The sequence below is a fragment of the Gobio gobio genome (genome assembly GCF_949357685.1).
Source record: "Gobio gobio genome assembly, chromosome: 24".
NCBI classification, from domain to species: Eukaryota; Metazoa; Chordata; class Actinopteri; order Cypriniformes; family Gobionidae; genus Gobio; species Gobio gobio.
Genome location: NC_137120.1, coordinates 32283923 through 32298841, shown reverse-complemented (window position 1 = coordinate 32298841; position 14919 = coordinate 32283923). Strand labels below are relative to the sequence as shown.

General features: G+C 38.6%; 2 protein-coding genes across 2 annotated transcripts; both read left to right on the top strand.

The window, feature by feature from the left end:
- The first annotated feature begins 4132 nt into the window (after positions 1-4132).
- Positions 4133-5387, top strand: LOC307120774 (mast cell protease 4-like). The gene is made up of 5 exons (XM_079807948.1): positions 4133-4225; positions 4324-4474; positions 4586-4724; positions 4809-5060; positions 5142-5387. Exons 1-5 carry the CDS (start codon positions 4165-4167, stop codon positions 5298-5300), a joined length of 762 nt encoding a protein of 253 aa, XP_079664074.1. The 5' UTR covers positions 4133-4164; the 3' UTR covers positions 5301-5387.
- A 4685-nt stretch (positions 5388-10072) lies between these two features.
- LOC307120188 (cathepsin G-like) lies at positions 10073-13435 on the top strand (the record flags this gene model as incomplete). The annotated part of the gene is made up of 6 exons (XM_079807074.1): positions 10073-10133; positions 10230-10305; positions 10469-10607; positions 10695-10946; positions 11028-11152; positions 13306-13435. The coding sequence occupies 6 exons, from the start codon at positions 10073-10075 to the stop codon at positions 13433-13435; spliced, it is 783 nt and encodes a 260-aa protein (XP_079663200.1).
- Between the last annotated feature and the right edge of the window lie 1484 nt (positions 13436-14919).

Sequence of the window (14919 nt, the reverse complement as noted above, 5' to 3'; positions counted from 1 at the left end):
ATCCTTCACTGTCGTCGCTCCTCCTTTATACTCCCATCACTCCTCCGCGAGAGACGAGGCCAATGCGGCACGCAGCTGGCGCTCATCATCATAATAATGAGCGCGGCCTCGTCCCGCTCTCACGGTCCCTCAGCCTCGCTGCCCGCCACACATGTCACAAGTAATAATATCATGGTTTACTGAGTTTTACATGATTCTTTTGTAGTGTGGTTTTTGGTGAAGTGTACTAAAATAAATATCGTCAGCTGTGTACTTTCTTCTACTACTTCTCGCCGCTGTTTCCTGATGGTTTATAGAACAATTACTCCGAGTCGCCTCTGTCTTTTCAAAGAATAGTACAACGGCGAGAGCGTTGAGGGGACAACATTCGTTTACATTATATAAGCCTTAAAGTTCTGCATAATTAAGGGCGTGGCCACTTTGAGTGACAGGTGTTTATCTGCTGTCTGTGAGTCATCGCGTCACCTCAGCTCCGCCCACGTCCCGCCTCTTTGCCCATTTTCTATTATCCGGGAGTGACGCGCGATGACGCACTGCCAAGATTGCAACGGCCAGCTCGCAGGGACGGATTGGTAATCTGTGCGTTCTGGAAAAGTCCAGAACGGCCGTCCAACTGAGGGCCGTCGCCCGGCCGTCGGCAAAAAAAAAAAAAAAAAAAAAAGTCTATGGCTAGCAGAAAACGTAAGGAGAAAAGTGGATGGGAAAAAGTTTCCAAGTCTCTCGAGACTACTGGCTTTTTGGTTGCAGTGCAACTGCCAGCACACTACATCGCTTAGCCACACTGAGACTGTAGAGGACCAGCAAGTGGAAGCTGAGCCTGAGCTTCCACAGCCTGGTCATGATGAGGAGGGACAGACAGAGTTAACTTCACACCAGCAAGAGGTCCTGGTAAGTGCCAGTAGTAGCAGGACACATTATAATAGGCTGCCTTATCCCTATCCTTAGTGTGTGTGTGTGTGTGTGTGTGTGTGTGTGTGTGTGTGTGTGTGTGTGTGTGTGTGTGTGTGTGTGTGTGTGTGTGTGTGTGTGTGTGTGTGTGTGTGTGTGTGTGTGTGTGTGTGTGTGTGTGTGTGTGTGTGAGAGGTGCGGGCGCGATGCCGCGATCGAACAGTGGAAACATAAAAACAATACATACTCCGTCATTTTGTTCATACAGGACATCATTCAAACTGCAAAGTGTTTGCTTATATTTGTGTACACTCACAATAAAACAAAACATTGTGCTTTTGTCAAAATGAACTCTTGTCAAGCTGTAACCTACTGTCATCTAACCAAAATCTCTCACTCACTCACCTAAGGTATTGAATTAAACGGGAAATCATCAGGCATGCATTGCTTTCACTCTAAACGTGCTAACATACAAGGAAGGGGGATAGATAATTGACTACATTTTTGTTTAACCAAAAAATCCTAGCTTGCACTTTCTGTCTGTCTTCCATCAGAGTGCAGTTTTTCCTTGTCTTTGGAATTGGCACAATGTGGTGGTTGTTTGTGAAAGCTTCACAGACAAAATTAATAGGGCCTAGCCATTTTCATCATTTCACAGCCTTAATATAAATCAAAGTTTATTATCATCATTGGTTTTGAGATGTTACTTGTTGTGAATACCTTGTCTGATAGTCTGACAGTATTGTGGCATAGTACATACTGGCTAGTGTCTGTTGCGCACGGCTAAGGGCGAATGGCCGGATGATGGGCCTATTTGGGAGAAAGTCCAGGGCTGTTTTTTAGCCCCAGTCCGTCCCTGCCAGCTTGACCCTACTTTACGCTTCAGAACTGCTCTTCAGAATCCTATGGGTGACGTCACGGACACTACGCCCATCATTTTTTACAGTCTATGGTATAAACGCCTCGTCTGTTTGGCGAGGAACGCGTGCAGTCAGCGGAGGTTCGCACGGCGGAGCCAGGCAAAAGTATAAACAAGGCTTATGCTTGACGTGCTCTCCGTTATATAATTCTGTGAAACGACAGAGGGCGACTCTGAGTAATTGTTCTCCAAACCATCAAAAAGCAGCGACGAGAGCAAGTAGTTTGCCGAATAATTTGTCAAACACTCGTCTCGTGAGAAGTTTGTGACTAAATGGATTTCTTCACATATAAACTGATTAGGTTGTGGGTCATTGAGGATACATGTGAAAAAGGTTTTTAGTACACTTCTTATACCTTAACCAAATAATCAAGTTAAACCCAGTAAACTTGAAATTGTGACTTATTGTGACATTAGAACAAAACATATTAATGAATAGGCCCAGATAGATTTCAGCCTAATAGGGATAACTGCACTGCATCGACAATTTCACATGTATTTTGTGTATTTTCAAAATAAAAAATACTGTATTTGTATTTTCCACACAGTATTTTGTATTTTAAATACATACAAATACATCTCAGTGTGGTGATGCGCTCCATGATAATGATTAGGGGCGGACCGGGTATGCGCGGCAGATATGAAAAGGGGACTGGAATGACGCCTAAGCGTGCGCGTCATTCTCGTTCTGGAAGTGACGTCATCCTGGCACACAGTGTTTACGTTCGGGAGGTAAGAAATGTTGGTAGCTGCTTAATTCTGAACGTGCGTTAGAAAAGATCATTTAAGACTTGTTCAATTCACAGTGCGACTGAGGAGGACTGTAAACTCATTGATAACATATCCGTTATGGAAAGCCTGTAATTTGCACCCTATTGAGTACATTGAGCGACGTGATTCACCATTTACCGGTAAGTCATACTCATTTTAATATCAGGTTCATGAGACCTAAATTTCGCAAATTATAAACGATGTGATGTATTGTTTTTTTAGTGATTGATCCTATAATTCGCACCCTATTGAGTGCACTGAGCAGTGTGATTCACTATTTACCGGTAAGTCATACGCAGGTCAATGTTAAGTTCATGAGACCATAAATGTGTAAATTACAATTATCGTGTGTTATATATTTTTTTTAGTAATACAGGGGTGGTGTTACAGCAGGCTTGGTGGGAGTATCTGGGCTTAGTGACGACCGATTGGATTGTGTTTCCCCTTGCCAGAAACTCCTCGACCATTTCTCAGTGACTCTTACTGGAACAGCGCATTTGTTGTGATCGTCTGACTAATGCTTTCTCTTATCTCTCATCCGTCTTGAGACGGCCGGAACAATAGCGCATTTTCGGCCGTAGTGACGCTTTCCAAACCTAGCAAATTCAGTGCTGATCTTTGGGCTGGCGTACAGCGGCGAATAACTGGGTTGTCATTCCTATTCTTCTCTTTTAGCAGAAACATTGTCATTTAAAGTATTTACAGTTGTAAAATTGTTATTGTCTGTTTTTGAATGTCTTTCATGTATTTCTAAATCCGACCTGAGAGGGGTGTACTTTTTAAAATACTGTAACCATCAGGCGACGCAGTGTTGGAAAGCTATTAATGAGCGTTGGCCAGTGAGTGGTTGCTTTTATTTCTTTTGTGTAAACTGATTCCAACTGTCCATATGTGATAAGGGTTCAACCAAAAGATTATTACGTGGAAGGTGTGTGTGCGTGTGTGTATGGTTGCTTATGTCTTAATTTGTCCTCTCTTCTCTTTTACCCAGAGTTGGGGTGCCAGTTCAACGCCCACGTCCTCTGGTGTGGTGGTGGTGTGCTTCTCGCTTGATGTGTTCACAGAGGGTGATTGGGTGCTGTGTGGTGAGAGCACTAGTTGCAGTGTTTACCGGGGAGGCGAACTGAATCCCCAATTCTGAAATGGATAAGTGCTATGGTTGACATTTATTTTGATGTGTGTTTGTATTATGCCTTTTGGTATTTTTCCTATTTGTATTTAATAAACGATTATAAACGTTGCCTTGTCTGTTATCTGACCCAGTCACCACGGATCTGTGTGCTTTGCACTTGAAGTACAAGCGGGTCCCCGGCCCATTTTCCGGGGTGGCGTAGTCTATTTTGTGCCATAAATGGTATTGTATTGCGCTTAAGAGATCAAACTGCCACATCAGGTTAGGCGGAGGTATTTGCAGTTGGTGTAAAACGACACATATAATATCATCTTGACATCTCAAGCTGAGAAAATAAAAGGTGTTACTGACACCTCAAGCTAAAAAAATAAACGACTTTCGGCCAGCCCAGTGTCTCCACACTTATATTTATACAGTCTTTTGTCACGATAGCTCACTGATCATATTCTTCATCATGACCATCATCATCTCTCTGCTCCTGCTGGCCTCTCTGCTGCCACACCTGACCTTCACTGGTGAGAATGATTATTTAACAGCATATTACAATGATTTTGAACAATATTTAATTGGTATGCCCTGAATACATTTACTGACAGCACTATCTCTCTCTCAGCTCATGTGAATGTGGGTATAGTGAACGGAACAGAAGCCAAACCCCACTCCAGACCTTACATGGTTTCTCTTCAGAAGGACGGGCGACATGCCTGCGGTGGATCTCTCATTACTGATCAGTTTGTCTTGACTGCTGCACATTGCCAAAAGAAGTAAGCCTTTAATTTAGTTTGAACTGCAATATGTGTTGATGTCATAATTTCAAAGAATCAGGTTAAAAAGGGGTATTGTTCATTATACTAATAAGACATTTTCTTCCTCAGAAATGAGAGACTAACAGCTGTGGTTGGTGCACACGACCTAAAAAATAAGCATGATTCTGTCAGTATCAGTGTGAAGTCCTACCACAAGCATCCGGACTTTGACATTCACACTTTGCTTAATGACATTATGCTACTGGAGGTAAAAGTTCAAATGACCCTTATTAAACAATTAATTGACCCATTAAATATGTATTTTAATGATGGTAATGTTAATGTATCACAGCTAGAGAAAAAGGTCCAACAAAACCACAATGTCAAGATGATTTCCATACCAACACAAGAGGAAGACATCAAACCGGATTCTGATTGCAGTGTCGCGGGCTGGGGCAGACTGAGCTTTAAAGGGCAAAAGAGCAACCGTCTCATGGAAACAGACGTGAAGATCATGAATAACACAGCATGCAAAAATAAATGGAAAAAACACTACTCAGCCCCACAGATGATCTGTGTCTATGGCCATGGAGGAAGCTGTAGTGTATGTAAAAACAACACCATTTTGAGAACATCACCATTGAGAAGTATCACTTTAGTCATGTGATGATCTGTTTTTTAACAGGGGGATTCCGGAGGTCCTTTGGTTTGTGGAGACACTGCAGTCGGTGTAACATCCTTTGGTGATCCAAAAGTCTGCAATAGCCGTGACCGACCTGAAATTTATGCCAGGATTTCAGCATATCTTCCGTGGATTTACTCCATAATTTCAAACGCGAAGTGATTTTTGCAATGGAAAAGGTTGAAGTATTTGTGTGATTTCTTTTGAACTCTGTAATGTTCAATAAACTAACCGTTTGTCAAGCATCAATTTCAAGTTGTCCTCATTATTGCACTCCTAAAAAATAGTGAAAAGGATCCAGGTAGCCAAAATTACTTTGTCAACACTTTACAGTAAGGTTCATTAGTTAAAGGTGTCACACTCAAAAAAATAGAACATTGGTTGAACATGATTTAATCGTGGACAGTGGTTCCACGTGATTACACCACATTATCTTAACAACAGTGGATGATGTTCAACCAGCTTGAAATATTTGTGTTCATTTAACATGAACAGATAACATTCACTAAACATGATTTAAATACTTATTTTTAACTTGAATTAATGTTTTTATTGAACTTCAATTAATCATGCTATCTTAAATTTAATCCTTGATGTTTAGCCGATATGTTTACATCACTTCCAATGAATCCCATTTTGTCAAGTAACTACTATGTTATAAATTAATGAATATCACCTGTTTTTCCCATAATTCAATGATGTCTACGGAGGCAGCAAATACACTCAAAAAATTACTCTTTGAATGAACATAAAAAAATCATGGAAAGTATTTCCACATGATTAACTTGCTTTATATTATTAAAACAACTTTAATAGATTTAGCAGGTCCTCACCCCAAGCACACACTATACACTTCACCACAATGGTAACCTCCAAAAACACTAACATAACACAATATTAAGCATTAAAAAGTCTCTCCATTTTCTCATCTTGTTAAAAATGCATCAAATTGCACTTTATTTAAACATTTACTCTCCGAATTCAGCCCCTTTGCAAAGCATGATGGGTAGTGAAAATCTTATTTCTTTGGGTTACTTGATTGAAACATGTTATTTCAAAATGAAAACTTTATGTTTAACCAACGAGTGACAGTTTTAAGTCAGTTTAACATGACACAATCATGTTGAAATGAAAAATAGCCAAAATGGCATTAATTCAACATGAATTGTTCAGGTAAAGTGAACAAAACTAAAAAATAATTTGTTTATTTTTTTATACTGTTGTCTGAGGTCAACTTATGACGTTCGCGCGCGCAAGAAAGGTGATAGCCCGTCTGAAAAACACAAAAACACACTTCGCAAGCTGGAGTTACAAGTCCGAGTCTGATCACGAATGAACCAATAACACCTTCTCCAGCCTGTGACAGCGTGCTAAGGTATGTAATCAATAGATATCAAACGATCTGTATCAATGCAATACTAACACATATAAAAAAAAATGTTTTACTCACATAAGTGTGTTGCACCGTTCCTGTCGGATCCAATAAAGAAGGCACAGCATTGTGTTTTAATCTCAATCCAGTCTCGACCTGTATCTTGTTTACAATCGATTCCACAGTGAAATGAAGCAAACAAACGCAATGTCTTACACACGTGAGCTGGAACCGTCATGTTTATTGCTCGACCCGTTTAGCTCCACGAGTCGGTGGGCGGGCTTGAGGCGGTGCTTCTGCGTCCTACTACGTCAGTGGTCGGCATATTGTGAGAGCTCTCGTTTTCTGGGCCTGGTGTCTATAAAAGCTTTTCTTTGACTAACAAGGACTTTTTCAGCTCTGAAACTTACAGGATACTCTTATCTCAGAATGAACTTTTATATATCAAAGGCTCAAAGGAAAGTTGATTTCTCAATTCATCACCCATGTAGGGATAATGTACATCCAGCTGGTGGTTATCGCAGAATAAACCCAGACAGAGTGATCAGGTCTTGCGTCACTCTGAAGGGGTTTATTCTGTGATAACAACCGGCTGGATGTACATTATCCCGCTTATTACACGGCTACTTGTCTCAAGTAAATTAGACACAAAATATTGTTGAGAGTTTAAATATTTTATTAGCTCTTAGCTCTTATTAGCTCTACTCCACCCTCAATACCATGACTGAGGTGAGCTTGATCAAGGCACTGAACCCCCAACTGCTCCCCGGGCGCCGCAGCAATATGGCTGCCCACTGCTCCGGGTGTGTGTTCACGGTGTGTGTGTGTTCACTACTGTGTGTGTGTGCACATGGATGGGTTAAATGCAGAGCACAAATTCCAAGTAATGGGTCACCATACTTGGCCACACGTCACTTCACTTCACTTCACTTCACTTCAAAGCTTCCGCAAAGAAAAACAGTTCCAAACTGCTTTAAACCTTTATCTATTGCTGAAAAGATGTGTTTTTACCATATATGTTGAAATTAATGCTGAAAGGGATAGTTCACCCAAAAATGAAAATTAGCCCATGATTTACTCATCCTCAAGTCATCCTAGGTGTATATGACATTCTTCTTTCAGACGAATAAAATTATATATATAAAAAAAAGTTATATTAAAAAAGTCATTTTTTCCAAATCCTTTTTTCTAAAAAGTCTGCTGATCAAAGCTTTATAATAGCAGTAGTTTTTGAAGTCCATAAAATGCATCTGTCTGTCAAATGACATGCTCCACACAGCTCTGTAGGATTATTAAAGGCCTTCTGAATTGAATCGATGCGTTTGTGTAAGAAAAATATCCATATTTAAGACTTTATAAAGTAAAGTTCAGGCTGTGAAACCCTTGAAGTCTTCCATTGTAACCCGTGGTGGTTAAGTGTTTTTCAATCACAAGATGGTGCCAGACAGTCAACGAGAGCGGAGTGACATTTTATGCATAAGTACTACCAGTCGTAGTGCCCGGATGAGCGGTGTGTTATTCATTTTGGCGGTTGTTATCTGGGAATACGCGATTGACCAATCAGAATCAAGTATTCCACAGAGCCGTGTAATAAGAACTAGTAATGAACTGCACTTTTAAAGCATTTATTGGTAACACTTTACAATAACAGTACATGAATAATCATGTATTAATACATGAATTAATAGTTTATTAAACATGAACTCATGATTAGTGAAGATATGAACTAATCATGAACAAATGAGGAGCTATCATGAACTAAGACAGGAGTCATAATGATTCATGCATGAATAACAGCAGCATTAATACATGTTAGTACATGTTTGATAATTAATGCATTAATTAACATGTATGGTTAAACTAAATCAAACAGGCTCCTTAAGAATAAATAAGAAGTACTCTGATTTTGAATTAAACATGTGATTTAATATTGTCATAATTTAAACTGTAATAGCCTATTATAATCTGCCATCTGCAGCTTTGTGATTTTTAGCCATTTTTTTGAGCCATTAATTACACACATTTGTCTAATCAAACGTGGAAAATAGACTAATAACTATCACTAATTATTTTAATTTGATATAAACCGTTTTCAGATTTTTATAGTTCAATTAGGCTACGTTTAGTCACAGCTAGTTTTCTTCCCGGAACTACAGTATGTAGGGTTTGTTTCTGGTGGGATACTCATTACACCGCTCTCAGTGCTCCTAGCGCGTTAGTTGTGTTCCTTCGGTATTGCTGGCATTTGCATCAAATAATATATGTCGACTGCTTTGGTTACCCAAAATAATAATTTAAGACATGATTGTTGTATTGGGATATTTCTGGAGGTGTGTAATTAACTGTATTTTTTAAATGTAACTTATATGCTTCGATTAGCATTAGCTGGTGGATGCGCCCTGTTTTACATGTAAACATGCCTTATGTGTGTCTTTACAGGTATGTTTGGGCTTTCTTTTAAGTCCATATATGTTTAATTATATAAATATAAATATAAATAAAAGAACTAGCCTACAAATACTTTTTATCTTTGTTGTTTTTTTGTACCAAGGGTGTAAAGGAATAAGGATTCTTAGTGTATATGTTTATTCATTTTGTATTGAATGAATTGTTAGTGCATCATTGTGTCATGACTTTACTTCAGGGGGCACAGCATTACGATCTCACGGTTAACTTACCATACACTAACATCAACTAATGGCTTGTTACTGTATGACTATGTCATGACTTTACTTGAGGGGGCACATCATGATTAATTCACTGTTAATCAAATTCAGCTCATGATTTATCATAAACTTACTATCAAATACACATGTAACTAGTATAACTAGTATTCAGCCCAGTTAAGAGAATGGAGGTACAGTATCATCACGGCCTGTGTCTGGGTGGAGAGAGAACTGTACGGATCCCAGCAGACGATCCCTCACTTCCTGACTTCACTGCATGTTTCCTGTTTGGTTATTTTTTGGTAACTGATTTCTCAGGAACTGTTATAAGTCACAGTAGGTTTAGTTTGATGGGAAAGAGAATATCACAAAACAGAGACCTTTTGAGATAAAATATAGCAGATTTAGTATTTTCTATGTTTGATAAGGGTGATCAGTGAAAGTAATGAAAAACTATTCCTGTGGCTTTCAGTAATATTTATGATGAAGCTTCTGATAAAAATGGTTTAAATTATGACAATAATACATTTTTTTATTGTATTTCAAAGTCAAAATATTTGTTATTCATTCTTAGAAAGCCTGTTTGATTTAGTTGAACCATACATGTTAATTAATGCATTAATTATCAAACATGTACTAAAATGTATTAATGCTGCTGTTATTCATGCATGAATCATTATGACTCCTGTCTTAGTTCATGATAGCTCCTCATTTGTTCATGATTAGTTCATATCTTCACTAATCATGAGTTCATGTTGAATTAACTATTAATTAATGTATTAATACATGATTATTCATGTACTGTTATTGTAAAGTGTTACCACGACTTCCGGCCAGCCCAGTGTCTCCACACTTATATTTATACAGTGTTTAGCTCACTGATCATATTCTTCATCATGACCATCATCATCTCTCTGCTCCTGCTGGCCTCTCTGCTGCCACACCTGACCTTCACTGGTGAGAATGATTATTTAACAGCATATTACAATGATTTTGAACAATATTTAATTGGTATGCCCTGAATACATTCACTGACAGCACTATCTCTCTCAGCTCATGTGAATGTGGGTATAGTGAACGGCAGGGAAGCCAAACCCCACTCCAGACCTTACATGGTTTCTCTTCAGAAGTATGGGCATTTCTGATCAGTTTGTCTTGACTGCTGCACATTGCCAAAATAAGTAAGTCTTTAATTTAGTATGAACTGCAATATGTGTTGATGTCATAATTTCAAAGAATCAGGTTAAAAAGGGGTATTGTTCATTATACTAATAAGACATTTTCTTCCTCAGAAATGAGAGACTAACAGCTGTGTTTGGTGCACACGACCTAAAAAATAAGCATGATTCTGTCAGTGTCAGTGTGAAGTCCTACCACAAGCATCCGGACTTTGACAATGACACTTTGCTTAATGACATTATGCTACTGGAGGTAAAAGTAGTTCAAATGACCCTTATTAAACCATTAATTGACCCATTAAATATGTATTTTAATGATGGTTATGTTAATGTATCACAGCTAGAGAAAAAGGTCCAACAAAACCACAATGTCAAGATGATTTCCATACCAACACAAGAGGAAGACATCAAACCGGATTCTGTTTGCAGTGTCGCGGGCTGGGGCAGACTGAGCTTTAAAGGGCGAAAGAGCAACCGTCTCATGGAAACAGACGTGAAGATCATGAATAACAAAGCATGCAAAAATAAATGGAACAACCACTACTCAGCCCCAAAGATGATCTGTGTCTATGGCCATGGAGGAAGCTGTAGTGTATGTAAAAACAACACCATTTTGAGACCATCACCATTGAGAAGTATCACTTTAGTCATGTGATGATCTGTTTTTTAACAGGGGGATTCCGGAGGTCCTTTGGTTTGTGGAGACACTGCAGTCGGTGTAACATCCTTTGGTGATCCAAAAGTCTGCAATAGCCGTGACCGAACTGAAATTTATGCCAGGATTTCAGCATATCTTCCGTGGAATTGCTGCATAATTTCAAACGTGAAGTGATTTTTGCAATGGAAAAGGTTGAAGTATTTGTGTGATTTCTTTTGAACTCTGTAATGTTCAATAAACTAACCGTTTGTCAAGCATCAATTTCAAGTTGTCCTCATTATTGCACTCCTAAAAAATAGTGAAAAAGATCCAGGTAGCCAAAATTACTTTGTCAACACTTTACAGTAAGGTTCATTAGTTAAAGGTGTCATGAACTTGCTTTTTTTTTTTTTTTTATACTGTTGTCTGAGGTCAACTTATGACGTTTGCATGTTTTTTACATTCAGAAACATCATAATGAATAAGTAATAGGCTATTTTCTGCCTTGGTTTTGAGGCTCTCTGGAAGTAAATGCCCACGGCTATGATTGGATAAGATTTGCATATTTAATGAGCTTCAGCTCCCCTCAGTACATGTGGGGATTGTTTTGAAAGCGTCTGGAGAAACGCTCACAGGACTCTCATCTCTCATCCACCCGCGATTGATTGGGATGTTATTTCTGTATCATTTCGCCCAATCATCAGTGAATATAACCGCAAACCGTACACACACTCGCGCGCAAGAAAGGCGATAGCCCGTCTGAAAAACACATAGCCCCGGGACTTTGGGCTTTGCGAGCTGGAGTCCGAGTCTGATTACGAATGAACCAATAACACAGGGCCGGCCCAAGCCCTTATGGGGCCCTAAGCAGAATTTTATTCGGGGGCCCCTCTGTGCCACCAATACGATTGACTATTGTCAATTCTTGATAACTCACACACCCAGTATCAATGTTAGTAGTTGTTGCTGTGTTGCTTACATCATATATGGCTGTCATGTTTTTACCCCTTTACAGTTTTTAATTGTACCAGTAACAAACCCACAAGAGTGGTCAGGTGTTAAAGGGTTAGTTCACCCAAAAATGAAAATTCTGTCATTAATTACTTACCCTCATGTCGTTCAACACCCGTAAGATCTTCGGAACAGAAATGAAGATATTTTAGTTGAAATCTGATGGCTCTGAAAGGCCTCCATTGGCACAATGCACGGTTCACTCTCAAAACCCTTAAAAAGTACTAAAGACGTCGTTACAAAGTCCATCTCACTACAGTGGTTCTAAAATAACTTTATAAATCGGCGAGAATAGTTTTTGTGCGCAAAAAAACCCTAAATAACGACTTACATAGTGATGACGATTTCAAAACAAGGCATCATGAAGCTTCGAAGCGTTATGAATCAGCGAGTCGAATCAGCGGTTTGAATCGCCAAATTTCAGCAGTTTGGCAGTTTGACACGCAATCCGAATCATGATTTGGCTCATTGATTCATAACGCTTCGAAGCTTATGCTAAATATGCTAACTTTTCCCCAGGATTCTTTGATGAATAGAAGGTTCAAAAGAACACCATTTCTCTGAAATAGAAAGCGTTAAAAAAAAATCCTAAAAACATTGTACACAACTGTTTTCAACACTGATAATCATAAATGTTTGTTGAGCATCAAATCATCATATTAGAATGATTTCTGAAGGATCATGTGACACTGAAAACTGGAGTAATGATGATAAATTCAACTTTGATCACAGGAATAAATTACACTTTACACCAAAAAAAAATGGTGCTATATGGCACTAAAAGTGGCTCTTTGTCGTAATCATGGGGAACCACTTTTGGTGCTATATCCCAGCAGGCACACAACATCATAAGACGTTGATATTGGGTTACATTTTGGTTGTGACGTCAGATGACCAAAATTCAACGTCAGCTCAACGTCTAATGCCAAAGTTAATTTGACGTCCAATACCAATGTCAGCTGATGTTAATATGTAGTTGTTTTTAGGTTGTGTTGTAAAGTAACCAAAATCCAACGTTGAGCCAACGTCTCAAGCCAACATCATATTGACGTCAGATTCTAACATCATTAGACGTTGATCCTTTGTTGGTTTTAGGTTGTGGTATTAACTAACCAAAATCTAACGTTGAGCCAACGTCTCAAGCCAACATCACATTGACGTCAGATTCATTCATTAGACGTTGATATTTTATTTGTTTTAGGTTGTGAAACTCTAACATGAAACAGGAAACTCTAACATCATTAGACACTGATATTTTGTTGGTTTTAACACATTTGTCTCATATCAGTGTTTCCCCTTTCAGGGGGGGTGGTAGACCTCCCGAAACTACTGGTGTCGAGGAGCGGGCGTGTTACGGATACGTGGTGTTGTCAGACGCGGCACGCAGTAGGCGGATGTTTGTATTGGTGCATTTCTACAGTGAGCTGAAATGACAAGAGTGCACATTTGGTAAATAAATATAAAACAACATTTATTCATCACACAACTATTTACAACACAACCAAGGAGGCTTTGCTAGAGTTGTTTCTCCGGATTTTGTTGTTTTTAAGAAAAAAAACCCTAATTGTGTCTGTTTAGTATTGTCACCTTTTCCGTTCTACATGGAGCTAAAAAAAAACAACGAGTCCGTTGTTGTTTTTTTGTTGTTTTTTTATATAAGGACTTGTATGATGATTTTTTTCTACTTGCCCTGCCAAAATTTTCACTGGCTCCACTACAAAAAAAAGTAATAAATAAAATAAAATAAAATAAGCCCAGTATTGTTTTTGTTGTTTTTGATCCATATAACCTTAATAAATAAGGTTATGACTCCAAAAACTACTAGCCTAACTAATGTATATTTTAAATATTTTAATCAGTAATCAGTAATATTACAATCAGTAATAAAATAAGAACAAATAATCATATTACGAGCAACAGCACAAATCAATACAGCAGAACAAACATACAAATGATGTAGGCTAATATAGGACTAAACTAGATTTTCAGGTACACAAATAGTAATCAAATGTAAAATATTACTGCAGAGTCTGCATTAAATTATATATCACTGCATATAAATATAGATTAACCCTTATTAAAAGTTATTCCGTCAAGAGTCGTGAGTGATTTTTTTTTCTGTCTTTTGTTATCTCTACGATATTTTCCACTTTCCATGTTATACGGTAGGGGGCGCTATTACCCTGAACGAGTACAGCATCTCTTGATTAAAACAGGCGAAGAAGAAGAAGCAGCAACGACAACGATTACAGACTGGTGATATCACTGAATTCATAGTGTGAAATATCCTAAACCATTGCTTTTGGTTCCATCTAATAATTGCTCAGTCAGTTGTTTGTTGTTTCTTCTCTTTTTTGTGTACATATTCACAACATACCTAAGTAAATGTTTAGACATTTTTAGGTTTTAGATTTTGGAATTGCAGGTTATCACTTGTGTTGCCAGAAGATAAAAACCTGGCAATCTGGGTGAGCCCATGACCTTCCATCTAGCACCAGAGTAGAACCAGTGTGATATCTGCATTAGATATGACGAACCTGACAAAAACTATGACAACCGGTTCATAATGTGTTACGTATTATTAATTATTTGGACATCCTTTTCTTTTTATATCCACAGGCTGATGACAAATGAGATAATGGCCAGTTTCAATATGAATGTAATGCAACGTCTGTCCAACGTTGGAGGTTGATGTCAATCTGGTGTTGAGTTTAGAACCCAATGTCAAATTGACGTCAACCTCCAACATTGGACGGACGTTGCATTTTGGTTTAAAATGAAAATCGGGTTGACGTCAGAGCCCAACATCAGACTGATGTCAGAACCCAACGTCAGACTGATGTCAACATCCAACGTTGGACGGATGTTGCAATTTGGTTGAAAATGAAAATCGGGTTGACGTCAGAACCCAACGTCA

What these genes read in the sequence shown, in the direction of transcription:
- LOC307120774 (XM_079807948.1), top strand. Translation starts at nt 4,165, where the DNA reads ATGACCATCATCATCTCTCTGCTCCTGCTGGCCTCTCTGCTGCCACAC. An exon ending in GCTGCACATTGCCAAAAGAA is followed by an intron (nt 4,475 to 4,585) that starts GTAAGCCTTTAA and finishes TTTCTTCCTCAG; the next exon opens with AAATGAGAGACTAACAGCTG. An exon ending in GCCATGGAGGAAGCTGTAGT is followed by an intron (nt 5,061 to 5,141) that starts GTATGTAAAAAC and finishes GTTTTTTAACAG; the next exon opens with GGGGATTCCGGAGGTCCTTT.